Source organism: Varanus komodoensis, unplaced genomic scaffold (assembly GCF_004798865.1).
Source record: "Varanus komodoensis strain SLA01 unplaced genomic scaffold, ASM479886v1 scaffold3, whole genome shotgun sequence".
Classification (NCBI taxonomy): domain Eukaryota; kingdom Metazoa; phylum Chordata; class Lepidosauria; order Squamata; family Varanidae; genus Varanus; species Varanus komodoensis.
The window spans coordinates 9,684,779-9,709,077 of NW_025335761.1; the positions used below are offsets into that span (position 1 = coordinate 9,684,779).

Genomic DNA, 24,299 nt, shown 5'->3' on the forward strand with positions numbered 1-24,299 from the left:
CCCTCCCTCCCTCCCTCCCTCTCTCTCTCTCTCTCTCTCTCTCTCATCAAATCTAATTTTCAAGCATGTTATATGCTGTGCAGCAATCCAGATGCTCTGTGGAACTGCGTTATTACCTGAGGCCTTTGCCACCTATCCCCACCACCCCTTTTCTCTCCCAGTGAGTGCTTCTGCTTGCTCTGGGGCTCATCAAGGAGCATAACTAGAGCAGATCAGTTTCCATGGCCACCCAGAGCAGTGCAGTTGGGCTGAAGCACAGCAGCTCCAACTTCCTTGGATTAGCAAAAACAATGAGAGAGTGAAAGGGGAGGATTTATCGCCCAGGCTGTGAAAATCCTCTGCAAACCATCAGATAATGCGTGCGTTTGCAGGATCAAATGTATTTTTCCAACACGGCATGTAATTGAATGTAGAATTTGGGAGTTAGAGAGAGGTAGAGATCCATGCACACTGCTCCAGCTATAGGCAATCTTTACAAAGCTGGGGGAGGGGGCAGAGAAACCCACTGCTTTTGTTCTATTTTATTTATAAGTTCGTCTCCCATCTCCATGGGATACATGGAGACAAAACAATAACAATATCAAGATACATGGTTGACAAAAAACAATTGTAAATAAGGACCTCTTATCTAAAAAACAAAACAATCCAAACTACTCTAAAGGAGGAATACTGCAAAACCAGAAATAGCAGCTGTACAACTAAAGGTGTGAGCTGTAGATGCGTAAAAAGCTTCACTTTGGCCCTTATGTGGGTGGCCATTACCTCAGGATAAGTGCAGTCATGACCCTGCTCCAGAGATCTTCAGTTCCATGTGGCAGGCACACCAAGTAGGGCTTTCTGAGCTGCAGCGATGTCTGTACCTCCCCTTGTGGGCAGTATATGCTTCAATGTGCACACGCCTTTTACCCGAATGATTTTGGTCCTAAAACATTATTTTATTAACAAAAATCTCTATTCTAGCTCACACAATAACTGTTCCCTCTCAAACTTGTGTCCCAAGGTTGCGTCACTTTTGTACTTGTTCCCAAGATTCATCCGCCACTTCATTTATGGGAGCAGTTGTTGTTGATTGCTGTCGAAGGGGAAGCCCCATTTTTAAGTGGGATTTACAGGTTAAAAACAAATTTCCAGGAGGGTGTAATATGATATTCCTTCAGGATGGGTTAACCAGCAATCTTTCCTTTGTAATCCCAGAGGAAGCCCCATCCTACTGTCTCACTGTGGAGCACTGGGGTGGGCGACCTGAGGCCTGGTCTGGGCAAGCTTGCTGACTGAGCATGAAGCAGGGCCTCCTCTACAGAGTCGGGGAAGTATCAGCAGCTACTCCAACCCATGGGATGGTGAGCAGACCTGACTTAGCTCTTCTCCCAGGCTTTCCCACAGTCAGATATGCACAGTAGAGGGTTGAAGCATGACTGGGAAAGGAACCCTGGCCAGGTGGAATTGACTTTGCTACTTGAATTGTTCTTCCTTGTCAGATGTCCAAATTTTTGACATGAACAATTGAAGCTTTCCAATTGACAGCTGAACTGATCCCCCAATGACATTGTTTTTAATCAAAAGCTGAACTGCTTCAGAGATTTTACACTCCCCCAGGGGTGCCAAACTGTAGTAGTTTCCATTGGATGAGCAAGGAATTTTATATTGGAATCTTCCTTTGGATTGCAATTCTTTAGGGTGAGCAACCATGCCTTCCTTCGTATTTGCATGGGATGTCTCTGCTCTGAACTGAGTCCTTTAGGTGCCAGGGGAAGAAAAGGTAGCAATAGCTCTACATTTGTTCAGAGCCTGTGCAAACCTACAGACTTTCCCCACACTTTCATTACTTAGTCTGCACAATGGTATACTGTTATTTATTAGTCTGAGTAATCATGCTGTAGAGTAATTAATTATGGTGTGAGCTAAAGATGGAACTACATCCCCACCCCACAAATCATGGCAGCATGACATAGCGGTCAGGTTGCATAGCATGCTAGGCCATTCTGTGATTAAGCCATCATGGGTTGCTTGTCCGCTGAGTAACCCACGCTACTCCCAACTGAAGGTTGTGTTTGTTGTGGCTTGTACTCTCATTAAGTTCCCTCCACTCTCCTGCTGGCCTTGGCATGTATACCAGACACCTTTGCAATGGATCTTCTTGTTACTCCAGACCCTGTGGCAGAACCTCTTCTTCATTAGTTTGCTGGCTATTAGGAGAACTCCCCTCCTTCCCCCCTCACAGTTCACCAAATGGGATTGATTTTAGGAGCCTTCATGAGTACAGAAACCCATTCACACACTTGTCTCTAGAGACATTCACTGTTGCACTAGTCCGTGTCTGTGGTATTTAGCCAAATGTTTCCATATTCTGCTCTTTCACTCCAGTGCTAGCTAGAAAGTACCCCCTGGGGGGTGGGGGAAGCTACCTCACTTTACGCTAAAGTAAGTGCACCCACTTTAAGTAAGAACACTCCCTGGCAGGGCATACTTGCCGCTCCTCTGGCTTCCTGCTTGTTGTTTCCCTCCATGGACCTCACCATCTCATCTTGATATGGGTTGAAGGCCAGTGAGCAGGACTGGGGAACATACACAGATGCCATGGCAAAGCACTAGCATGGAGAGGGTGTTGCAGAAATGAAAGGGCAGCTGTCAGCAGAGGAGGGAGGAGGGTGGCAAGATGAGTAAGATCGTGAGGAGTGGCGAGGGTTTTTGCTGCACTGGCAAGTGGCTTGTCATACTGTGTGAACCATACAGGGGGCAGGTTCTTACCTCCTGCTAAGGGACTGTGCAAATACTGAACAACCCACAATATGCCCAACAGACAGTTGGGCTTACCAGGCTTGTTCTCCCCCTTTCCCTCCTAAGTTCTCCCTCTTTCACCTTTTCAGTACTTCTTCGGGTCTCTAGCTACTCCAGAAAGGGGAGAGATTAGTGTCCTTCACCCTTTACCTCTACAGATCCCTGGCTGGGAAATGAATGGAGGAGATATTTGAGCACCTGCTTGAAACAGCAGCATACAGTAGTCTATATGCAGTTTTGCCTTTACCAGTCTGTTATCCGCTCCACTTCACTGCCCCCTTTGACAGCTGAAACAAACAGAAAATTGATCAGGCAAGACTAAACATATCAGACAGACTCAAGAGCACACTTGTAAAAGACTGACAACTATAACAGCAACAATAATCATGTATGTCTTTGAACAATTGTCTCGGGCCAGAAGGGTGGCAATCAGTGATGGTTGCTCCAAAGGGCAGCTTGGGCATCAGTAGAGGAACAGTCACTGGTGGCAGCACAGGTGAGGTTGCAAAGGGTGGCAGGGGTTTTTGCCACTCTTGCTATGACTGTTTGCTAGCCAATCCCCACAACACAGTGGAATCGCTCTGCCAGCTTTGGATGATCTGACAGCTCATCATGGTATGATTCTAGGTAACAGGGCAACATTTCCATGAACAGGAGGACTTCTGTCCCCTGCTGGATTTCATGCCTGATGATTTTTACTCCTGGTCCTTCTGCAGTTGCTCAGGTCCCTGGCATCCCTTATTTTCAGTCTACATCTTCTGCTCAGAATCTGGAGCTGCAGGCAAAACCTGCATGTGAGACACCTCTTTTTCCTATAGCTGCTTTTAATAGTTGTGCAGTTGATAAGCTGCAACTGCTGAAAATTCCTGTTCCATGCTAGTACTGAGGCTGTAGGAGAGCTGATCCCTTTTGTAACTGGCCGTTCTACATCTTTTAACCTTAAGGTGAATCTCACAGATGGAAACACTATGGCAACCTGTTTTCTAGATTTGGTTACTGCTTTCACCTTCGTGCTGTGCACCTAACATTGGACTGAAACCTGCAGCAGCCACACTTCAGTGCTGATAGTCTAAGCAGAATGCCAGGGTAGTAGAGGTTTGCATAGTACCGGCAATGGCCTTTGTCCATCCTCCAGGAGACTTAGTATAAGTTGTCTGAATAGTTCATCTTCTTTTCACTATATGTGCAGATTTACATAGTCCTTAGCAATTGCTGGAGAGCTTTAAAATGAGGCAAGTGTACTAATTTGCGAAAAGATGAATCTTTGTTTCTTAGCTTTTGAACAAGATGGTGAGTCATTTAGCCTTTTCTAATTAACCTTTCATTCCAGTCCTGACGCACCAGCAAGAGAACAGGAATGGGAATTGGAGGTGATCATTACTACCTATTAACCTATGTTATTCTACCTCATTCAGATAGGAAATTCGCTCTTTCTGTGTAATGAATTCCACAGAGTGTTGAAAGAAAGAGGATGGGAAGACTTCACAGATGAAATCAGGGAGTGCTAAAGGGCTGTCAGTGTTTTTCAGGATTAATTGGATTGTGTAGCCTGAACCACCATGGAGGGGGATTGTTTGAGCTGCATGAAGTATCTGATGTTTGTCTTCAATTTCTTCATATTTGTAAGTATTCTTTTTTCCCTGTCATGTACTGTCTCTTACATGCCTCTCTCTTTGTAGTGGCTGTGTTTTGGTTGAGTTACTACAATGGATCCTTTAAGATTCATATATAACAGCACCTGAAACATACCTAACACCTCTCATCAGAATCTCCTAGGACATTTTACATCCATGGAGTATTGGCACCCCTGATGAGGAGGTAGAATACTCATGCTTCAGGATCTAATAAGCACCTGTAAACATAATTGTGAATTAATGTGGTTGTAGAACAGGTTGTAGAACAAGGTAAGAGAATTATCCAGTCACTGGGTATATTGTCAGTCTGGGATTTTATTACAGCATAGGCTATGGTTGCCTACTTTCTTAGGGCAGTATCCTGCTGCTACCACAATGGGGATCCAGTAGTTCCAGAAGCAGCCAGAAATGAGCAGAGCCACTTGTTTCTAGAATGGGTCTCGGCAATGAAGCTCACAGAGGGAAGCGCTGCTGACCTGACCTGGTCCAAAAACAAACATTTTAGCTTGTCTCTGGGGTTTCTGTAAGGAGCGCTGACTCCCCAGTGTGTTAGTGGTGAGGGAAATCAGCAGGAACACTACAGCAGTACTGAATCTTTTCTCCCCCAAGCCATTTTTTGAGGTATGAGTAATACGAAATCAGAAACTATGCAGAACATACATAATTATGCCTATTGTATCTATATGTTTTGCGAACCTCTTTCAGCACAATGTATTTTGGAAAATGCCATATGCAGACAAATTGACTATAACTATAGGAATACCTGTGCTCAACATTATTAGGTCAAACAGACTTAATGCTATTAGCATGGCCCACATAGCAATAGGAGCAATCAACCAACGTGATATGGTGTCACATCTCTCCACTATGCAGTCATCATTTCCAAAGTTCAGCTTCTTGTTGTTGAGGAAACCATTTTCTGAAAGCAGCTGTAGGTTGTGAATGTGCTGCCTATCCAGTACGGCTAAGCATTCTGAAAAGTCCTTTGATTACATTCAGTTGATATATAATAACATAGGATAAGAAATGGCTTACACAGTGAAGGGACATTTAGCAGCTCTACCAAGTACCTCTTTGTTTCCCAGAATGAGAAGAAGCTTGGCAAAGATGGAGTCTAAGCAACTGAAGGCTGTGAAGCTTTCTCTGTCCTTTTTATATTAATGCTTTTTCCTGGATCCCTGGAGATCCTCTTTGCCTGTAGACTAGTTACAAGAGACCGTGAAAAAGGACAAGGAGAGTAATACATTACTGGAATAGTTGAAACACTGGGCACTTCCTGCTGTAAACTATCCTAGCAATGAAAAGCAATAGAGAAGATTTCTGATCAGGAGAAGCTGTAGAGCGCTTGTCTCCTAATGAAGCAATTCTTGGTTAGAACTTCTTGCTGGGTTGTTGCAACCAGTGAGGGTAGAGGTTTTATTCTAAATCTTGCTTTTTTATGACAGCTGGGTGGTACATGTCTCCTGGGAGTCGGAATATGGGTCATAGTAGATCCCACAGGATTTCGAGAGATAGTGGCTACTAATCCTCTGCTCTTCACTGGGGCGTACATCATGCTGGCCATGGGAGCAATGCTGTTCCTGCTGGGGTTCCTCGGCTGCTGCGGAGCCATTCGTGAGAATAAATGCCTCCTTCTCTTCGTAAGTACTGCTAGTTGCTTTTGTATTTGCTTTTCTCGGTATTTGGCCTTCTTGGCTAGAACAGCTGGTAGAGCACTGCTGGTACAGATTCTGGTGGATTTTACTCACTTCTTTTATTGTCTTTGAGTACAAGGCACCTTTTGTAAAGTTGAAAGCTAAGGACTTCTCATTTTATAAGTGCTGTGAGCTGCTTTGAAGACTCCAGTTGTAAAGTTTCATATGATCTACTAAATGCTTAGCAATAATTAACTCTGAAGATAGATAGATGTGCACTCTATAGTTCCAGTTGTAGACTGCTTAGTACATATCATTTAATCTCAAGTATAAGAAAAAATACTATATTCAACAATATGTAGTATTTCTACAGACTTCTCCAGATATAATATGCTAGTTCTAACAAACCACAGTTTAGAAAACCATTAAACTTCAAGGAGTTCAAGGAACTGTGGTTTGTTTGAAAGTGGAATCAGGTCCTTCTGATCTTTCACTCACAGCTGTGGAAAGGGAAGGGATCATGCATACCAGAAGCTTGTTACAGATAGAGTGCCTTGCAGAAGTATTCATGCCCCTTTTGCTTTTCTGCATGTTGTTGCATTACAACCTGAACTTTAGTTGACATTGTTATCACCTAATATATGCAAGAAACTCAAAATTTAGAAGGTGCAACATATTTTTATTGTGACTCAAAAGATAAGTTGACAAATACAAAACTGGAACTTTTTGGTTATGTAAGAATCCTTCTCTTGAGTCAATACATGGTGGAAGCATCTTTGGCCACCATAACAGTTGTGTCTTCTCAGACAGGTCTGTATCAGCTTTGCACATCTGGATCCTGCAAGGCTTGCCCATTCTTCCTGGGGAAACTGGTCCAGATCTGTCAGATTATATGGGGACCACTATTCCACAGTACCTTTCAAGGTTTGCCACAGATTCTCATCAGATTGAGGTCTGAGCTTTGACTGGGCCAGTCTAAGGCAGTCTTGTTTTAAAACCACTTCAGTGTTACTTTGGCCATGTGTTTAGGGTCAGTGTCCTGTTGGAAGGTGAGCCTCCACTCCAACCTCAGGTCCGTTGCAGAGTGAAGCAGGTTTTCTTCTAGAATTGCCCTGTATCTGGATCCATCCATCTTGCCCTCAGTCTTCACTAGTTTCCAGTCACTCCTGAGAAAAGGATCCCAGCATCATGATGTGCCGCCACCTTGCTTCATCAGGAGCATGCGGTTGGCGAGGCAAAGAGCACTGTTAGCTTTGCTCTACGCACAGTGCTTTGCAGCATGGCTATGACATTCCTTTTGGGCTCATCAGACTAAAGAAACTTTTCTCACATGTTTGCTGCGTCTCCCACTTTTTTTTTTAATAAACTGCAAATGGACTTGAATATGGAGCCATTTCAGCAATGCCTTTCTTCTTTCCACTGTTCCATCAAGCCTAGCATTAGGGAGTGTCTGGTCAGGAGTTGCTCTGTGATTTGTTTCTCCCATCTCAGCTGCAGTTCTTTCCAGCGCCTTCAGAGTTACCACCGGCCTCTTGGTTGCTTGTGACCTTCCTTACCCAGTCACTGAGTGCTGGTCAACAATACTCTCTAGGAATTGCTGCAGCTGAGCAGTGTTTTTTCTTTGTTGACCATGCTGTGGGGAATGTTTCTATTTTTTAATAGATATAAACCAACCCTGATTGGTGTTTCTGCGCAACTTTACCTTGGAGTTTTGAAAGTTCCTTTGTCTCCATGATGCTGTTTATATCTACGCTCCAACAAATTCTGGGGCTTTCCAGAAATCCATTATGTAATCTGAGATCATGTGGCACCGAAATGTACTCAGCTGGGCTACATTGAATTCCTCGTGTGACCTTTGAAGGCCGTGCGTTGCACCAGGGCTTATTTAGGCACATCATAGAAAAAGGAAGACCACTTATGCAACCAACAAGTCCCAGTTTGTTTTGGTTTACTAAACTTTTGTTTCACATTGAAATATCTTGTATATTCACAAAGTTGAGAACCGTAATAATGTTAGTTCAATCCATTTCAATTCCAGCTTGCAACACAGCAAAAAAGTCAAAGGTTGTTGCAAGGTGTGCCTGTGAATATTTCTGGAAGACACTGTTGTTGAAGAGGTTATGGCTTCCTGGGCTATCTGATCTGTGGCATCTTCAAATACTCTATTCAAGGCCTGCTGTGGTTGAGTGCATTTGTGAGAACTCCATGTCATGTATATACGTACCCTTTATGTGCATTTACTCCACAACTTTACAAAACCAGTTCTGTGCCAGAGACACTGACATTACATACCCAGGTTTAATCATTCATCATGTCGCAAAATGGACCCTACTTTGTCAGCCTTCTAAGAGAAAGAGAATTCCTAAAACTGAGGTATCAGTTTCTAAGAAATTTGTAAGCCAACAAATCCAGTGTAGCTAAGGTTTACCATATTGCATCTGGGTGCAAGTAGATGCAAAACCTGAGGGGCATGGATCGATCGATCGATCGATCTATCTATCTATCTATCTATCTATCTAAATATGGAGATGCATTGTGTAATTCAAGAAAGCCTATGACTGAATTCCTGAAGAGTAATGTTGTGCCCATCCCAGGCCATGAATGTGGCTCATTCCTTGATTTGCTTTCTCCTGTGTGCCCGGGAATGTGCCTAAGGCAACATTTTGCAAAGCATTCCCTGCCCAACAACTTGCACCCATCCATCCACTTCATGGGGAAGAGGTAATTACTCTCTCCGCTCCCTTGGCTCCTCTCTTTCTCGCACATGCACATTAGCTGGAGAAGAGAGCTGGAATCACTTTCAGGCTGTGGCTTCGCCACACTCCAGCCCGTTGTTGGGCAAGGCCGGGCCAGGCCTGCCACAGAGTATGACTGAGCAGATGCCATGCGGATTATTTTCCTCCACAAGAAAAAGGGCGGGAAGATGGGCACTCCTCAGAGCAGGTGCCTGCATGTGTAAGAGGCTTTGCAGCACTCCTTTGATTCTTGTGAACAGCAAAAGTACAGTCAGTACCTGCCCAGCTCACTGCGTGCTTTCATAGCCAGGTGAAGCATACCTTGTGGCTGTTGCTGCATGAAGAGGATGAAAGAGGTGCCAAGGCAGGTGGGGAGCTGAGTCCAAGCTCCAGGCCCAACCTAGCCTTCACCAAGGCTAGTATTGTTTATGGGCCAAAGTGGCCCAGACTGAGCTGACTCAGTATGTGTGGGATCCTAACAGAAGGGGTGCACGCACATCTCATCACGTGCACAGAGCTGGTAGGCAAGCAGCCGGCAGGCGTTATTCGTCTGACCCCTGAGGGCCACATGTGCTTTGCTGCGTTGCTGCTTCTCCCAACAGCTGGAAGTTGGCAGTGCTGCAGCAATGGAAAAGGGAGTGTCCAGTTCCCTACTGGAGAAAACGGCCTGTATGGGTCACTTGCATATATTTCCTTCTCTGTGGAATATGGAGCCATTATGCTGCTGGATTCTTCCTGCTCCAGGCTCATCTTTCTTCCAGCCCCAGCCCAATTCTCAGTATGGAAGGGGTACTTTGCAAGGGCATGCTCTGTGGAGCTGGAGGCTTCGCAGGACTATTCAGAAATAAATCCTTCTGACTGGAGTTAGTTTGGGTACATGTGGATCGGATGCAGTCCTCAGCACTTAGGCATGCCTAAGATCCCATTGCCTTAGAAAGAAAGCTGGCTGGGGCTCGGAAGGGGAGGAAGGCAGATGAAGGTGGGAATTAAGTTGTGTGTGGATGAGAGAAAGAGGGGTGAGTAGATAAGCAGAGCAACCTATGTAGTCCGACTTTGAAATAAGTCCCACAATGAGCAGATTGCAACTTAAGGAATGAGGAAGGACAGAGGCAGACAATTGAGGCAGGGGAGCATAAGTGTGTGTGTAAGTGTGCAGAAAAAAGAGATGTAAGGAAAAGCAGGCATACCAAGCAATCCTATGTAGATCTGCTCAGAATTCCATTACAGAATCTACTCAATGGGACCGTTGAGTCCAGTGGGACTTCTTATGACAAGATTGTAGCCTTGTAGTCAGTTTCTTGGACAAACTACTTCTGTCTCCATGTCAACAGTTTGTCTTCTGTGAAACAGATGTTTCGTTGTGCCACGTGGGGTCAAGAATAGGTATTCCCTTTGGGATTCAGACTAGACTCTGCCTTGCACTCCATTTCTTGTGCGTCAGCCTCACCAGTTTGCCTTCCATGAAATGAGTTCCCATAGTATCAGCTTCTCTGAACTAGCTGTGCCAAATGACTCTGTGTGTGTGTGTGTGTGTGTGTGTGTAAGGGGGGCTTATGCACAGATTGGTCTGACAAGGTGTTCATATTTCTTCAAGGAAGGTTATGGGTTTATATGGTAGCTGGATTAGGGGGAAAGTGTTATTTCCATGGACTGATTGAAATCCAAATCCTCCTAACAAAAGTTTTTGAAAATAGATGAGCGAAAGGCTTCCTGAGTGATATTATGCAGCAATACATAATGAATGCCTGAAGCTTTTAGCTCATGTATAAACTCAAGTCAAGGGGACAGCATGGATAAAAGGCAAGGGAGAAGCATGGCATCCCAGGGGAAGTTCTCAACTCAAGTTTCTTTCCACACAGAGATGATTTTGAGCAATATATTTTTATAATAAATGTTGCTGTTGAATCAAGCATCAGGCTGTGCTATGTGCCATGGCCCCTAAAGCTGTTTCAGTCGTGGGATTTAGCATGCTTGTATGTTTGTTTGTTAAAGCAAAAAAGAAAACCAAAGCCCCTGCAGGCTGCCTGGAAAACTTGTACAGTAAGTTAGCCTGTGGAATATCCTAAAGTTATTTGCCTTTCTCCTTGATGAAACCCAAGTCCATGGTAGATATTTGCATTTTGCAAGTCTGTAATTCATTTTAACTGTTCAGTAGAAATCAGTTCTGAGATGCCCATCTAAGCATTCCTCTTCCCTGTATCACCACCCTGGAAACAGTGTGAAGGAAAGAAAAAGGGAAAGAAAGGTCAAAGGACAAACTAGTGTCATAATTTTTTATTGAGTTTGCCTTTAGTATGCACAGTCACAGTATTACTTGCGCGCACATATGGAGAAATGAGCCTGAGAAAGAAATTGCCCAAGGCCAGCCTGTGCTACCCTCACAGAAAATCTTTATATCAAAATTAGAGAGAAATGCTTTCATAGATAAAATACCAATGCTGTGTGTGTGTGTGTCCCAAAGTGTTCTGATTATGAGCAGAAGGAACATCTGCCAGACTAGATCTGTTCTCCTTGCCTGCTGCAGCGGTTGGTGCTACAGTGTCCTGGAAATTCCTCTGATGTGCCGGAGAGCCTATCCAGGAGGCCATCGTGGAGATGAGCGGGGTGGGATGTCCTGGCGCAGTCTGCTTTATCTTGGTGCCCTTCAGACTTCAACTCCCATCTGCCCTACCCTGTATAGTCAATTATCAGGGATCCTTCAAATCGTAGTTGAAAACATCTGGAGGACACCAGGTTGGGGAAGACTGCCCCATGCATGAATGAAATGAAACTTGCCTTTCCTTTTTCTCTTTCAGTTCTTCATGTTTATTTTGCTCATCTTCCTGGCAGAACTTTCAGCTGCAATCCTGGCTTTTATCTTCAGAGAAAATGTAAGTATTACACTGACAATAGGATGGGAAGTTCTCTAAGCTCCTGCAGGATGTGGTTCAGGTGGGATTCAAGTCAACATCTCAGGTGTATGCTGAGCAGACATTTGTGTAAGGTATCACTGAACTGTTCCTTTTATTACTCTGGGTTCAAACACTCCTCGGCTGCCTTTTGAATGTAAGCAGACACAGCATCTGTCAAGTAGATGGTTTATATGCAGAGGGGACAGCTTACTTCCCAAAGATTTTCAGGCTTAAGAAGCTTATGCAGGCACATGCTTTAAAAATAAATAAATACTAGTTCATAATTAAAATTGAATTAGTTTTAGCTTCACAGAATAGGGACAAAATGAATCATGGTTCTTGAGTTTAAAAACACTCAGTACTGGAAAAAAAAACCTTTTACCATATTTTTTTCATAGTGCCAGTGGGAAGAATCTGTAATATGCTGGGTCTGTATTGCAGTGTTCATCCATACAATACCATCTTTGCTGAAAACAGTGCTGTTAATTATACTGGGTCCAGATGGGGCACATGTTCTTTTGACAAAGGGGCTGTAATTTCATGTTTGGACTGTCGTATTTGAAGTCCCCCTTAAAACAAAACAAAATAGGATTAATGATTGTGGTTTTTGTTTCCTGGTTACTTTAAAGAGTTGCACAGATTCAATCCTCAGTGGTTATGCTTACTAAATAGGAAAAGGCAGCAGTGCAATTCTTTACTTTTGTGGTTTCCTCTCTTGTAATTTCCAGAACTGTGCAGTCCTAAGCACAGATTTTTTTGAGGGTTTTAAAAGGAGTGAGGAAATGGGTGGGGACAGGGAAGGGACTGGAAGCAATGGGCCCCAAAATACCTTGGCACTTGTTTTCCTAGTGATTCAACCCTATGTGTTCACGTACTTTGCCTTGCATTTATTTGGACTATTATTTGGAGAGAGAGAGAGAAACAAGCATATATGTGATCTTGCTGCACATGTGCCAAGGCTCAGGTGATGAGACAAGCTGTTGTGAACATACGTCTTTGCTTTTGCTCTTTGCTGGAATGCTACAAATCTTTTCCTATCAAATAATGATAGGAAAATAATGATGAGAGAGCACATGAGCAGACCATTTTAATTTAAGCATTTCAGCATTTAATTATAGTTTGAAGGCTTCTCATAATCAGGCTTTGCATCCAGATATAAACAAGTTAGTGTTACGAAGTCATGTGTATTTCCATTATATATGCGTTCGCTGTATTATTCTTAACCTGTCTCATATGCTGTGAAATGGGAGTTCACTGATTTTAGGGCAATGACAGTGAAGGCCAGTCTGAAATAAGGCAGCCAGTGTGCATGAGCAAGGCCTCTATTGCAGTGCCCCTCACTGTGAACAATGTACTGCTGTGCTCTGTGGTTCCATAGGCCAGGAAAATGGTGAGAACACCAGTGGAATGTCCTAAATGCACTTTGCTCACAGAGCCCATGAGGTCTAAATATGCAGTGCTGGTCACACCAACCTAGCCTTCCCCAACCTGGCATTCTCCAGCCCAAGTCAGCATGCTAGACTACTAGGAATGATGGGGGTTTTAGACCAGGACATCTAGCCTGACCCAGGCTGGGGTAGGCTGCTCTGATTTCAAAGGACTAGTTGTCATACAAGTCTGGGTGTCAAGAAGCTGTTGGAATGCTGGTGCTAATTATGGGTACAGTCTTTCAACTCAAATTGTTCTGAATGCCATCAGTCAATAGCATGGTAAATGAACACAGTGATTGCAGCTTAAAAGCCCATCTTAAATCTGCAGTCAGTTGTTTAATGCTGACAAATTATTGATTAATTAGCTTAATTCAAATTAAAATTGCCAATGGTGTTTAATTTGGTTTTAATTGTAGCATCCTTACGTGACATAAGTTTGGGACAGATGGAACAAATAACTTTTTGTTGTTGTTTCCAAGTGTTTGTTTTCATAATCAATATGCGATTTTTCTTTGCAACTTGGAGAAAGGAACACTCCCTTTATAGGTCTTCAAAACATCACCTGCATTGAGATACTGTAATATTTCAACTGGTTATTTTCTTACTCTGGTGAAAGGAAAACAATCAGCTAAAGAAAGCTCTTTAATAGTTTGACAGCCCCAATTCTAGTGTGTTGTGTTGAGGAGAAGGAATTAATGAGGGAACAAATACAGAATAACCTTGCAACTGACTTAACAAGAATTTAACATGGGTTTAATTTATTCCAAAGGGGCTATACTTTTCTCATTAAAAAAGATGTTAAAGAAAGAAGTATAGAAAAAGAAGGATAAAACAGTCACATCTGTCCAAAGGTTAAAAGGGGAGAATATCTCCTTTGTTAGCTGGTGGCCTACACAACTGCACAGAGGGAAAAGAGTGATGCTTTGTAAACAGTTTAGATTCCCCATTCCAAATAGGAATTTGGAGACAGGGAGAACAGGGAGAAAGCATAATTGTGTCTTGGTGGTAACAGCTATTGCACTATAGATAGTGATTGCATCCTGTAGGTCTGGTCAATACAGCTCTTGTTTTCTGATTAAAGTCTTCCATGAGAACAAAAGTAGAAGACCTCACACAAAGAGGGTAAAACCACACACATGCACAATGCACTGGATTATGCATTTGACCATTACCAATCCAGGAATGTTTCTTTCTTTTGTTTTTCTACATGGAGGGGAGATCCATTTCCCTGTGATAGCTCTGGCATCTGGCATAGAACTGCTGAGCATGCTGCAGTTATTAGAAGTGAAACCAATAATGGACTAAGAATAATGAAACTTTGCTCAGCATTATTTGCACAGCTCTGCCCTTAAGTGCAGGGTTTTAAAAAGTATCCCAGTGCAGCGATGTGTGATCCCAAGCTCCTGCAGTTTTCCTTGCCAAGAAAGCTACCATTTGTTTTAGTGCCGAATTCAGGGGTGGGGCCTGATCCCATCCATTGACTGCATCCATTTGCTGCATCTGCACTCTTGCGGTCCTCTTATCCACAAAGTCCTCAACTTGTGCTGAATATGCCTGTGCTCAGGGTTGCCCTGACATTTTATGATTGGAGGCAGCTGTTCTGAGCAATCCAAGACATGCATTCGTGGATCCTTCAACTATCACCATGGGTGCTGGGTCATTACCTCTGGAACTTGCTTTGCCCCATAGCGTTGGCCAAGCAGCCATTGCAATAATGCCAGGGATTGTGAAATGCACCTTTCAGATGACATGTACTGCACTGTCCCTTAAATAAATGGTTGTCTCATCAAGTATCCTGACCTTCACAAGCATTCAAGTCCTCACAGTCTGATACTAGCAGAAGTAGGGCATGTGTTGTCCATGTTTCAGGTGATGATATCAGCTCTAAAGTCTGCCTGTCCAGTTAGCCATATCTATACTGTCCTTGAGTAGAAAATGATTGGAACAGTTTACAGTGAAAATGCACAATCATAAATGCAAGAAAACAGCAAATAATCCAAAAGAGTTTTTTTAAAAAAATAAAGTTTAAAATGGTAATAATCCTTAGGAATAAATAGAAATATCACTTATTAGCTGGAAAACGGTATTAATTTAAGTACCCAGGGAAGCTTTCTGGAAAGAGCATTGTATAAAAAGAATATGAAAACAGAGAAGTCCTCCCAGGCACCAACTGTTTTCATTGGTGGGGAAGCATCTCCCCAAGAAGGAAACCTTCAAGAAGGATGATCGTTGCACATAGTCAGGTTGATATGGAAGAAAACTTTCCTTCAGGTGTCTGGGTGCCAAACTGTGGAGGAATTTCAGGATAAGCACCAGAATTTTGAATTGAGCTTAAAACTGAGCTGGAAGATAGTGGATCTTTAAACACTGGATCTTTAAATCTTTAAATAGTAGATCTTTAAATAAAGATGTATTTCCAAGGAATAGTCCCAATCAATACCTTAGTGCCTGCATTTTAATCCCTTTGATTCCCAGACATTCTTCAAAGGCAGCCCCATGAACATTGCAGTAGTACAGTTTTGAGATTACCAGAGAACCTAAACATAGCTAGGTTATTTTTGTCCAAGTGTGGAAGGAACACTAAGCATCCACAGTCTCCAGTCCTGAATGCCAACCTGCCTTGGACAAGTTGAACAACATTTGCCATAATCCATCCACCAACTTGAAGAGTGGTATTTAGGCCGGACCTGTGGACTGACATTCACTGTTGAAGTTGTTAGAAGAATTCTGAAATAACCAATGTCTACAGAAATGTTCCACTCTTGGAAAGTGCATCCACCCTATTTCCAGGCGTCCCTTCTCCCCAAGACATCACAGCTTACCTCATTGAGCAGGATTGCCCAGTCCCCAGTTTAGTATGTCAAGACACTGGAACGTCTACTGTCAGAAAGAGGGAGCAAGGAAGACTGCTTCCGGTCCAGTTGCACCTGCCTAAATTTGGATCCAAAATGCTACACAACTTAGAAAGGAAACTTCCAAGCTGATATACTGTCACTGAGAAACTGGCAGGTGGCTTAGAGGATGTCCTCTTCCATCCATCTACTTTAATATTACAAGGAGATAATAAAGCACTTATTAATTGCTGCACAATTTGTATCACTCAAAGGGTGGCACTGCCTTAGGATTTTCCTTTGACAAAGCACCTTTCCCAAACAAAATGTCCCCACTTTTCCTTTGGGATTTTGAGCAACTGGACAGCATCACTTCCCTCAAACACTGCCTACCTACCTGCCAAAGTAGCTGATCAGGTTGGACATTTCACTGATTCACACTCTTTGTGTTCTTCCCAACCATCAAGAGTTCTTTAACTGCATCTCTCAGTTTGCCGTCTCATCTTCACCATGTATCCTAATTAAGTCCTGTTGAAAAGAACAAATCACTTTATGTTATCTTTTTACTGGGTGAGTGCTGTGTATGAGAGATTAGAAGATGTGGTACCCAGATTTCTTTAAAATAAGCTTTTTATCTTCAAGAAAAAAAAATAAGTAAATCCAGATAATGATTAATCACTAATGGAATCTGTCTTGGCGCAGCATGAGTCTTGGAGCTGAAAGTATTAGTTAAAATACATCTATTTCTCTGTTCAGCTATTCAGCTCTAGTTTTGTTACATGAACAGTTCCAGTAGTCAGCTTTAAATAGTCAATAAATAGATATTGCTATTGTTCTGGTTGTTTCTTTACCATTACAACTTTTTTTCTTTCTTTACCCTTTACTTATTTTTCTTTTTTCCTAAGAGCCTTTCAAACAACCATTCTTGTCCATTCCAGTTCACAAATCTAAAAGTAGTTTTAGCACTGTGTGCAGAGCTATTACTTTCGTCAGTCCAAGTGAAAGTTTTTTGTTTGTTTGTTTGTTTACAGTATTTATACTGCTCTGTGTCTAAGTAGATTCTGGAGCAGTGAGAAATATGCAGCTAAAACAAATAAAAGCAATACATTAAAAACAAGAAAATAGCAAAACTGTGGCTAGTCAGCAAGAAGGGCCTCCCAGAACAAGGATGTCTGTAGCAGGCATAAGAAATGGCGCAGTGCCTGCCTGATCTTAAGAGGCAGAAAACACTCTTATTAGGTGGAGAAAATGCACTGCAGTATATTGTTACAGGTTCCATTTTTTCATATTCATTAATACATATTTAAAAGTAACCCACAGTTTAAGTTTTTGTATTGCTGTTTTAAGGGTTCTTGTATTCTGCCATCAACTAAGAGAGCATATAAATCAATCAATCAATAAATAAAATAAAAAAGCTGGAGTTGATTTCAATGCAAGGAAAAGAACTACTCTGGCTAATTGTAGGCTGCTGCTAATCTCTATTCACTCCTACATTTTCAACCCAGAGTGATGAACTGTGTCTATTATATATAGTGGGCACATTGTAGAGATGTTTCATGGTGCGTACCTACAAAGATCAAGAATCAAGAGAGGTTGGAACTGTAGTGTCAATATCCTTAGGCTCAATTCTTTATCAAGTTGAGGTAAGAGTGTTTAGGAACAAAATCGCAGACTGTGTGCCCAGAAACACCTGTGTTAGCAACTGTCAGGCTCCCTTTCTCTTTAGATTTATTTTTTTTTTAATTTCTAAAGAGAGCTAGAGTTAGCGACAGACAGACAGACAGACAGACAGACAGACAGACAGACAGACAGAGAAACTGGTGCACTGGCATTTGACAGAGCAAAGTGCTGCCCTCCAGCACCATCTTTATTTGGTTTCAAATAGTGATGTTGGTTTAAACCAAGGCAGCCATTTTGATGACAGTGAAAATTTCTCCATGACAGCCATTTTGTGAGAGCACTCCTGACACACTCTCAAAGCTCCAAATGGGCCCACTGACTTTAAATGACTGGGGATCTCGATTTGGGGAGTGGTCAGTCCTTATTGAGTGCTTCAGCTATCCTCTGGTGTAAATCATTTCCTTGGAAATATTTAGAGTGGCTATGATGCAACAGTGAAATGTGTTTTGTCCACCATTACATGAGGCAGCCAGACCAAAATATGGTGGTGGTGCCGGTGGTGGAAGTAAACAAGTGCAGATAATTAGTAGCTTGCATTTAAAAGATATTAACATCTCTTGATAAGTGGCAAGATGATTTCTTTGACTGCTGCACTGTTCTATGTAGAGGCGTTCTTCCCACATTTCCTTAATAGCTTCTTGGCTTGCATGGTGGTATTATGGTTAATGCTCTGCTTATCACAGCCCGTCTCCCTCTGAGACAGAAGTAATTGATAGACGCTTTACTGCTTGCCTTATGCCGGAGCACAGCTTTATTTTGTGCAGCCGATTGCATCCAAAGCTCTCACATCACTATATGGGGTTAAATAATATAGTTAGAGTTGAATAATTAATCGCAGAGGGTAAGAAGAAATTAAGACCCAGCACAAGGAAGAAGAGAGATGCTCTCTGCTGAGATTTGAGACGAGACCAACAGTCAGTGAAACAGACAGGCAGGAGGTCTGTGTCAAAGTACGGAAGCTGCCGAGAAGACAAAAATGGCTGGGCAAAGCAGAGAACTAGGGTCAGAATAAGTTGTAGGATGATGGGTCAGCAACAGATGAGGCTTGTTGAAGCTGTATAAAACAATACTTGAATGAAGACTTTTCCAAAGTGAAAGAAGAAATCAGCATTAGATATTTAGACCTTAGGTCTGAATAAAATGAACTAGATGGTGAGGCTGAAGACTTGAGGTTGCCGATCCCCCGCCCCCTCCAGCAGAGATGCTATTTTTCTTTAAAGCAAATGGTAATAGAGAATATTTGCAAGTCTAATACTGCAGGGCATGTGACACATGCTTATCTTAGCCCTGAGATCTCACTACCGCATTTCTACTATGCATCGTGCGTTATGTGTGAGGCTGTTTTGACTGAATAACCTACATATTCCATATTTTAGTAACTCACTGAAATATCTCATGAGGAAGAGTGGAAAAATTAAAGTGGGTTACTCACTCAGTTCATTAGAGAAGGTAGACAATGAAATAGTCAGGATAATCCATTTCCTCCCCACAGTCCTCTTGCTGAGATGCCAGTATGTAGTCAAATGTTCAGGCAAAATGGCAGATTTGAGACTGGTCAGTTGTTGTCCTACACAGCAGGGGTCAGAGAGGGCTTTTTCAATAACAGCATCTTCCAGCTGAATGGAGCTAGGCTTTCCTCTAAGGTGGCAAACCATTATGTCACTTTCCCCATGTGTCTCACCCACTTGACTAGGCTTTCCCTGACTGCTTTAACCTGACAGAATAGGTAGAGATAAGGTTAGCTCCACATGACCAAAGAAATCAGATTGTCCTTGTCTGCACAAACTGAAATATATGCACCACAACTAGACAAATAGGTGCTAAAGGTGTATCCCTTGGGGTGCTTCTGGGGTGGATTTGAATCCTTTTTACCTGTAAAGGCTCTGAAACAAAATGCCAAGACCTCTTCCATTTCTCTGGTCTTTTATGGAATAGTCCTTTGGTTACATGAAACAGACGGTAATGAGAGGGGAAAAATACTTTATTTGCTACCATCATCAGCACAGGTTTATCCAGGGAGCCTGTCATTGCTTTAGTCAGTCTATGGCACTTCATCACCCAGTGCTTCCTCAAAAACAAAGTTGCTTCTCTGGCTCCATCAGCATGGATAATAATTGTGTCAAGCTCCCAGCAGAGTTACACCACTGCCCAAGAGGTTCATCAGGGCTTCAACACAATTACTGGTGGTGGATCCAAGAAGTCTGTGCATTGAGAATGCAGCCCATAGAAACTTTCATAGCCTAACAAAGGAGTAAAGCAACTCTTGGTCAACAAGACTGATTTTAGGTTGCTTTATTTAAATTAATCCATTTAAAGCCAAAAATATGTGCCTAAGCTGTGAAACTCTACCCCCACCCCTTTGTCCAGATATTTGGAACAAAGTAAAAGGTTACATATACTAGTGAAAAGGAATGGGTTATTTTTCTGGCAAATAAGCACAGTCCCAGCACTGGGCTTTGTTTTAGGTCAAATCTCATAAAAATCACAAACACAAACCTCAAACATTTCCTTTGGGATCATGCCTGTCAAAATAAAGGTTTCACTTTGTATTCAAATGACTCTTTTGTTCCAGAGCTGGTCAAAGGAAGCCAGTTGGGACTATTACCAACTGTAATATTAGTTTCAAAGTCTGCTCTTCGGAAACAGACAAGCATCAATAAAAAGTCTGGGCGGCTGTCTCCGCAGGATGGAAGACCAGGCGGGTGAATTATGCAAAAGAAGGGAAGGGAAACACAATGCCTGAGCATATGTGGGAACACCTCCTAACCTGGAGCTCCCTGTTGGTGCTGGATTATTTCCCCAGGGAGATTCCCCGTCCTGTCTGACTAATAAGCATTTCCATAGAACAGCAGTGTGGCCTCTTCATATTGCTGTTGTTTAAGGTGTCACTTTAATAAGTCCGCCACAAATCCTGTGAGGTCTGCAGAAGTTCCATTCATTTTAGTAATAAAGTTCCAGGGCAAACCATATAAAAAGTCAATGGACCCCCAGTGTTCTGGCGACACACACTGAATTACTGAGAACTTGTTAGCTCTCACATTCAATTGAGCACTGCTCGGTTACATGCACTCTAACAGAAATATCATGCTGTGTTTTCGACCAGGCTTGTTGACGTGCATGTTCTGTTATACTTCTTAGGTGGCTAAGGAAGATTTTGGAGGATTGCTCTGGCAGGGGCCATAGAGAGCACCCGTATGGGAACTAGTTATGAGGCAGCTGCCTTGGTTCAATCTGGACCGTTTCGGCTCAGTGGGTTGTATCCAGCAGGTTCTGTCCAATGTTACTCTAACCTAATTCCCATTCATTGCAATGTCTCTCTTATAAGTAGGACCACTCTATCCCCTGTGAGTGGGGAACTGGGCCCCAAACATGAGCATTCCAAAGTTTTGGCAGATACATCATCTATGGAGTTGCAAGAATTTCACATATCCCTCTCAGGCCTTTGTTTTATACCATTTATTTTGAAATGCTTTAATTAGAAAAATGTGGATAAGTCCTGAATTGTCGTATAATTTGTACTTGATGTATGGAAATTTCAGATGTTCCATTTTTTTCCAAGTGATGGTCATTGTCTATATAATTTGAAGATCTAATTAACAATACAGTTCAGATGTCTGCATTTCACATGTGCGATGGAAAAAGCAAGCACTTTAAAACTGGCATTGAAATGAAATGGTATTCAGTTTTTACCGGCTGCATGAATATGCTTTCCAGTTTGCTTTGCTCTAATTTTGAACAATGCAGGGAGAAGATCAAGCCCAACTATTCCATTGTACACATCCGTAACTGTTGTTTTGTAGTAGCCAAGCAAAGACTGTGGCCCGCCAAGACATTTGCGACAGCCTGACAGACAGTCCTGCATTTGCCACTGCAGTAGAACTGTGCTTGTGTTTGTGTTTTGTTTTGTTTTGTTGCTTGTACCAGCAAGAGAATCCATAGGCATGCATGCAGGTGTGCTGTGTAACCCCTTGATGCCATCCAGCACAGCCACAAAGTTAAAAATGTCATGGACCCCTCTTCTGAGGATCCCAGCCAGAGCTTGCTCTGCCCTGCACCTTCTCATACCCTGTCTCCATATTCTGGAGGGCTGCTGGGAGAAAGGGGAATATGCTCAGGCAGTGATCTCTGTTCTTCCACCACCTGTACACAGTTGAACACAGCCCCACACCTTCTCCAAAAAAGTGCTGTGTTTTAAAGTCGATTAGGGTTTGAGCCATTTAAATGCCATTAGGTACTCGAACTAAGCACAGAGATGAGATTTCAGGGAGAAATGTGTGGGGATGTTACCTCCTGTAGAAAGTGGTCCTCTCTAATAGAAAATGGAAACAGAGAGAAATGGAGGCACTTGTAATCCTTTCTTAGTGCACATTTAGGAGCATCGATAAAATTCATGGCTTCATTCTGGGGATAACAGGGTCACCAGAAAGGATGGTCCCACACGTCCAGATGCAAAAGTATATTGTTTTGGATAGTCATTTATGACAGTACCTCAAAAGTTTTGAACAAGAGGGAAATGGACTTTGTATGAGAGCATATGTGGTGTAGTGGTTAGGAGTGCATGACTGGGACTCAGGCGACCTGAGTTCTAATCCCCGCTCAGCCATGGAGGTGACTAGGTGACTTCAGGCCAGTCACAGACTCTCTGTCAACCTACTTCACAGGGTGGTTGTCATGGGGATAAGACTGAGAGCAGGAGGAAGAGAATGATATAAGCCACTTTGAGTACTTTATAAGGAAAAAAGGGGGGATATACATCTGATAAATAAATAACAAGCTGAGCTCCCTAAATGAAAGGCCAGTTCCTACAAACTAATCCAGCAAGGTGTTCAATATAAGGGGTGGCCTTGCCAAGCTAAATCCTTGGTCCATCGAACTCAGTGTTGTCTACAGTGATGAGGAGTTACTCTCTGGGGTTTGAATGGGCTCTTTCCCCACCTTCCCCAGTGTTGGCAAGGATTGCACTTAGGACTTTCTGCTTGGAAATACCCCACACCACTGAAACATGGCCCTTTCTCCCAAAACCTGTTTTATGGAAGCTGTGAAGCACGACCATGCCACACCTCCTCCTCCTCTGGCTCCACAGACACCATCAATCTAGTTTCCTAGTGAGTACCTGCTTCACAAAACTTAGGCCCCTTTTGGTTGCTGCTGTACTAATAGTGTGGACCGCTCGCTGCTGTGTACAGTGCTCTGAAGTACTGGCCTCATTTGTGCTGTTCTCCACCTTGCAGCTGACCAGAGAGTTCTTCACCAAAGAACTGAAAAAGCACTATCAAGGGAACAACGAGTCCGATGTCTTCTCAACCACCTGGAACTCGGTCATGATCACAGTGAGTCATCGCTTGCTTGGTGCAACCTTAAGTGAATTGCCTAGCACCAGATGCCAGATTCGCCGAAGCTGTAAGCAGGATTTCCCAGTGAATGACCCAAACCTTTGACCTAGCAAGGTTCTGTGGCACAGCTCAGCTGGGAAGAATACCACAGCTAAAAACTGTTTCGTATCTGTTTAGTATCCACCCATCAGAACAGAGCACTTTATTATAGGAAAGCGGTAATAAATGGCTGGCTACTATGACATGATATATGACCACAGCTCTAACCGACTAGCAGAGCCCAAATATGCGGCTTTTCCAAAAGTGAACTGGGTTGTTTCAGGAACCTCCTGTTCTGCAGCTGTGCATGGGCAGTGGGGCCAGTGGAGGGGAGTTTGGGGGTTCTGGTGCAGCAGCATCGGTGCCCAGTTGCCTAATGGCGAACTTTACTTGCTTGCTTGTCACTGAACTGCAACAAATGCGTGCTCGGGGCCTCGACAGTTTCCTAGGCACAGAGGCAGTATTTGTACACTGGTACAGTGCCTACAGGGTGATGGTCCCTGTCCACATGTACAGCAGTAGCTAGGATAGTTCCTGCCCAGCCTACTAAAAGATGCTGAAAACCCTCAGATCAGCTCCTCAGGTAAGGAACTGGGGGCTGGCTTTAGCCTTTTAATAGCACTGAGTTGGACTGGGAAAACAAGCAGCAACATCCCTACATGTGCCTGATTCCTGCTCTGGCGATGGGTACAGAAGCCCAAGTCCCTTCCCTCTTGCATCAGGTCATAGTTGTGGTCATAGTTATTTTCTCATCTTTCTGAGCTGGACAACTGAAGCAACCATTTATTTCCATGGCTTTTCTTTCAGTACTATCATTTTATCAAGACAGGGGGTTTTGGTCTTAATTTTGTCCAGCAATTTGGAAACTAATGTTATTTAAAAGTTTAATATAGTGGAAATCTGAATGGTGCTAGAAGATCAGTGTTTGACTATCTGGGTGAGTCCTTCTGTACCTTATTGTAGGCTAGGCCTATGGTGCATCAGTTACATTGAGAGTCAGGGGCCCTAGGAATTATTCTGTGGCATAAATCACTAGCCAAAAGTCTAATGAAGATGATGGGGGACAGCTCTCGTTATGTTTTAAAGCTGGTGTTTTAGTTTTACTTTCCTGTCTCATGCGCCTTTCTGTCTTAATAAACGGAATACTGAAATAGAATTTTCAGACTAAGGATCCATATTCGACGCAGGGTATAGTTTGTGCCAAGGCAATCCTTGTTCTGAACGAAGAAGAGCTATACTGTGCAACCAGTATACGTTATGGAAACTAAGCATATTTGTATATATTTGCATAGTTACTTTGTGTTTCCTAATAAT

The 24,299-nt window shown here is 42.9% G+C and overlaps 1 protein-coding gene across 5 annotated transcripts in view; it reads left to right on the top strand.

Annotated features, from left to right (window-relative positions):
* Positions 1 to 24,299, top strand: part of TSPAN18 (tetraspanin 18) — a 188,163-nt gene that overhangs the window by 156,674 nt on the left and 7,190 nt on the right. For 4 of the 5 annotated variants that reach the window (XM_044436683.1, XM_044436679.1, XM_044436680.1 and 1 more), the window contains 4 exons: positions 4,308 to 4,400; positions 5,858 to 6,052; positions 11,577 to 11,651; positions 22,845 to 22,943. In XM_044436683.1, the coding sequence (XP_044292618.1) occupies positions 4,338 to 4,400; positions 5,858 to 6,052; positions 11,577 to 11,651; positions 22,845 to 22,943 (432 nt within the window). In that variant the 5' untranslated portion in view covers positions 4,308 to 4,337. Of the gene's footprint in view, positions 1 to 20; positions 4,401 to 5,857; positions 6,053 to 11,576; positions 11,652 to 22,844; positions 22,944 to 24,299 lie in introns of those variants that run through there. The other variant, XM_044436682.1, reaches the window with a different exon arrangement.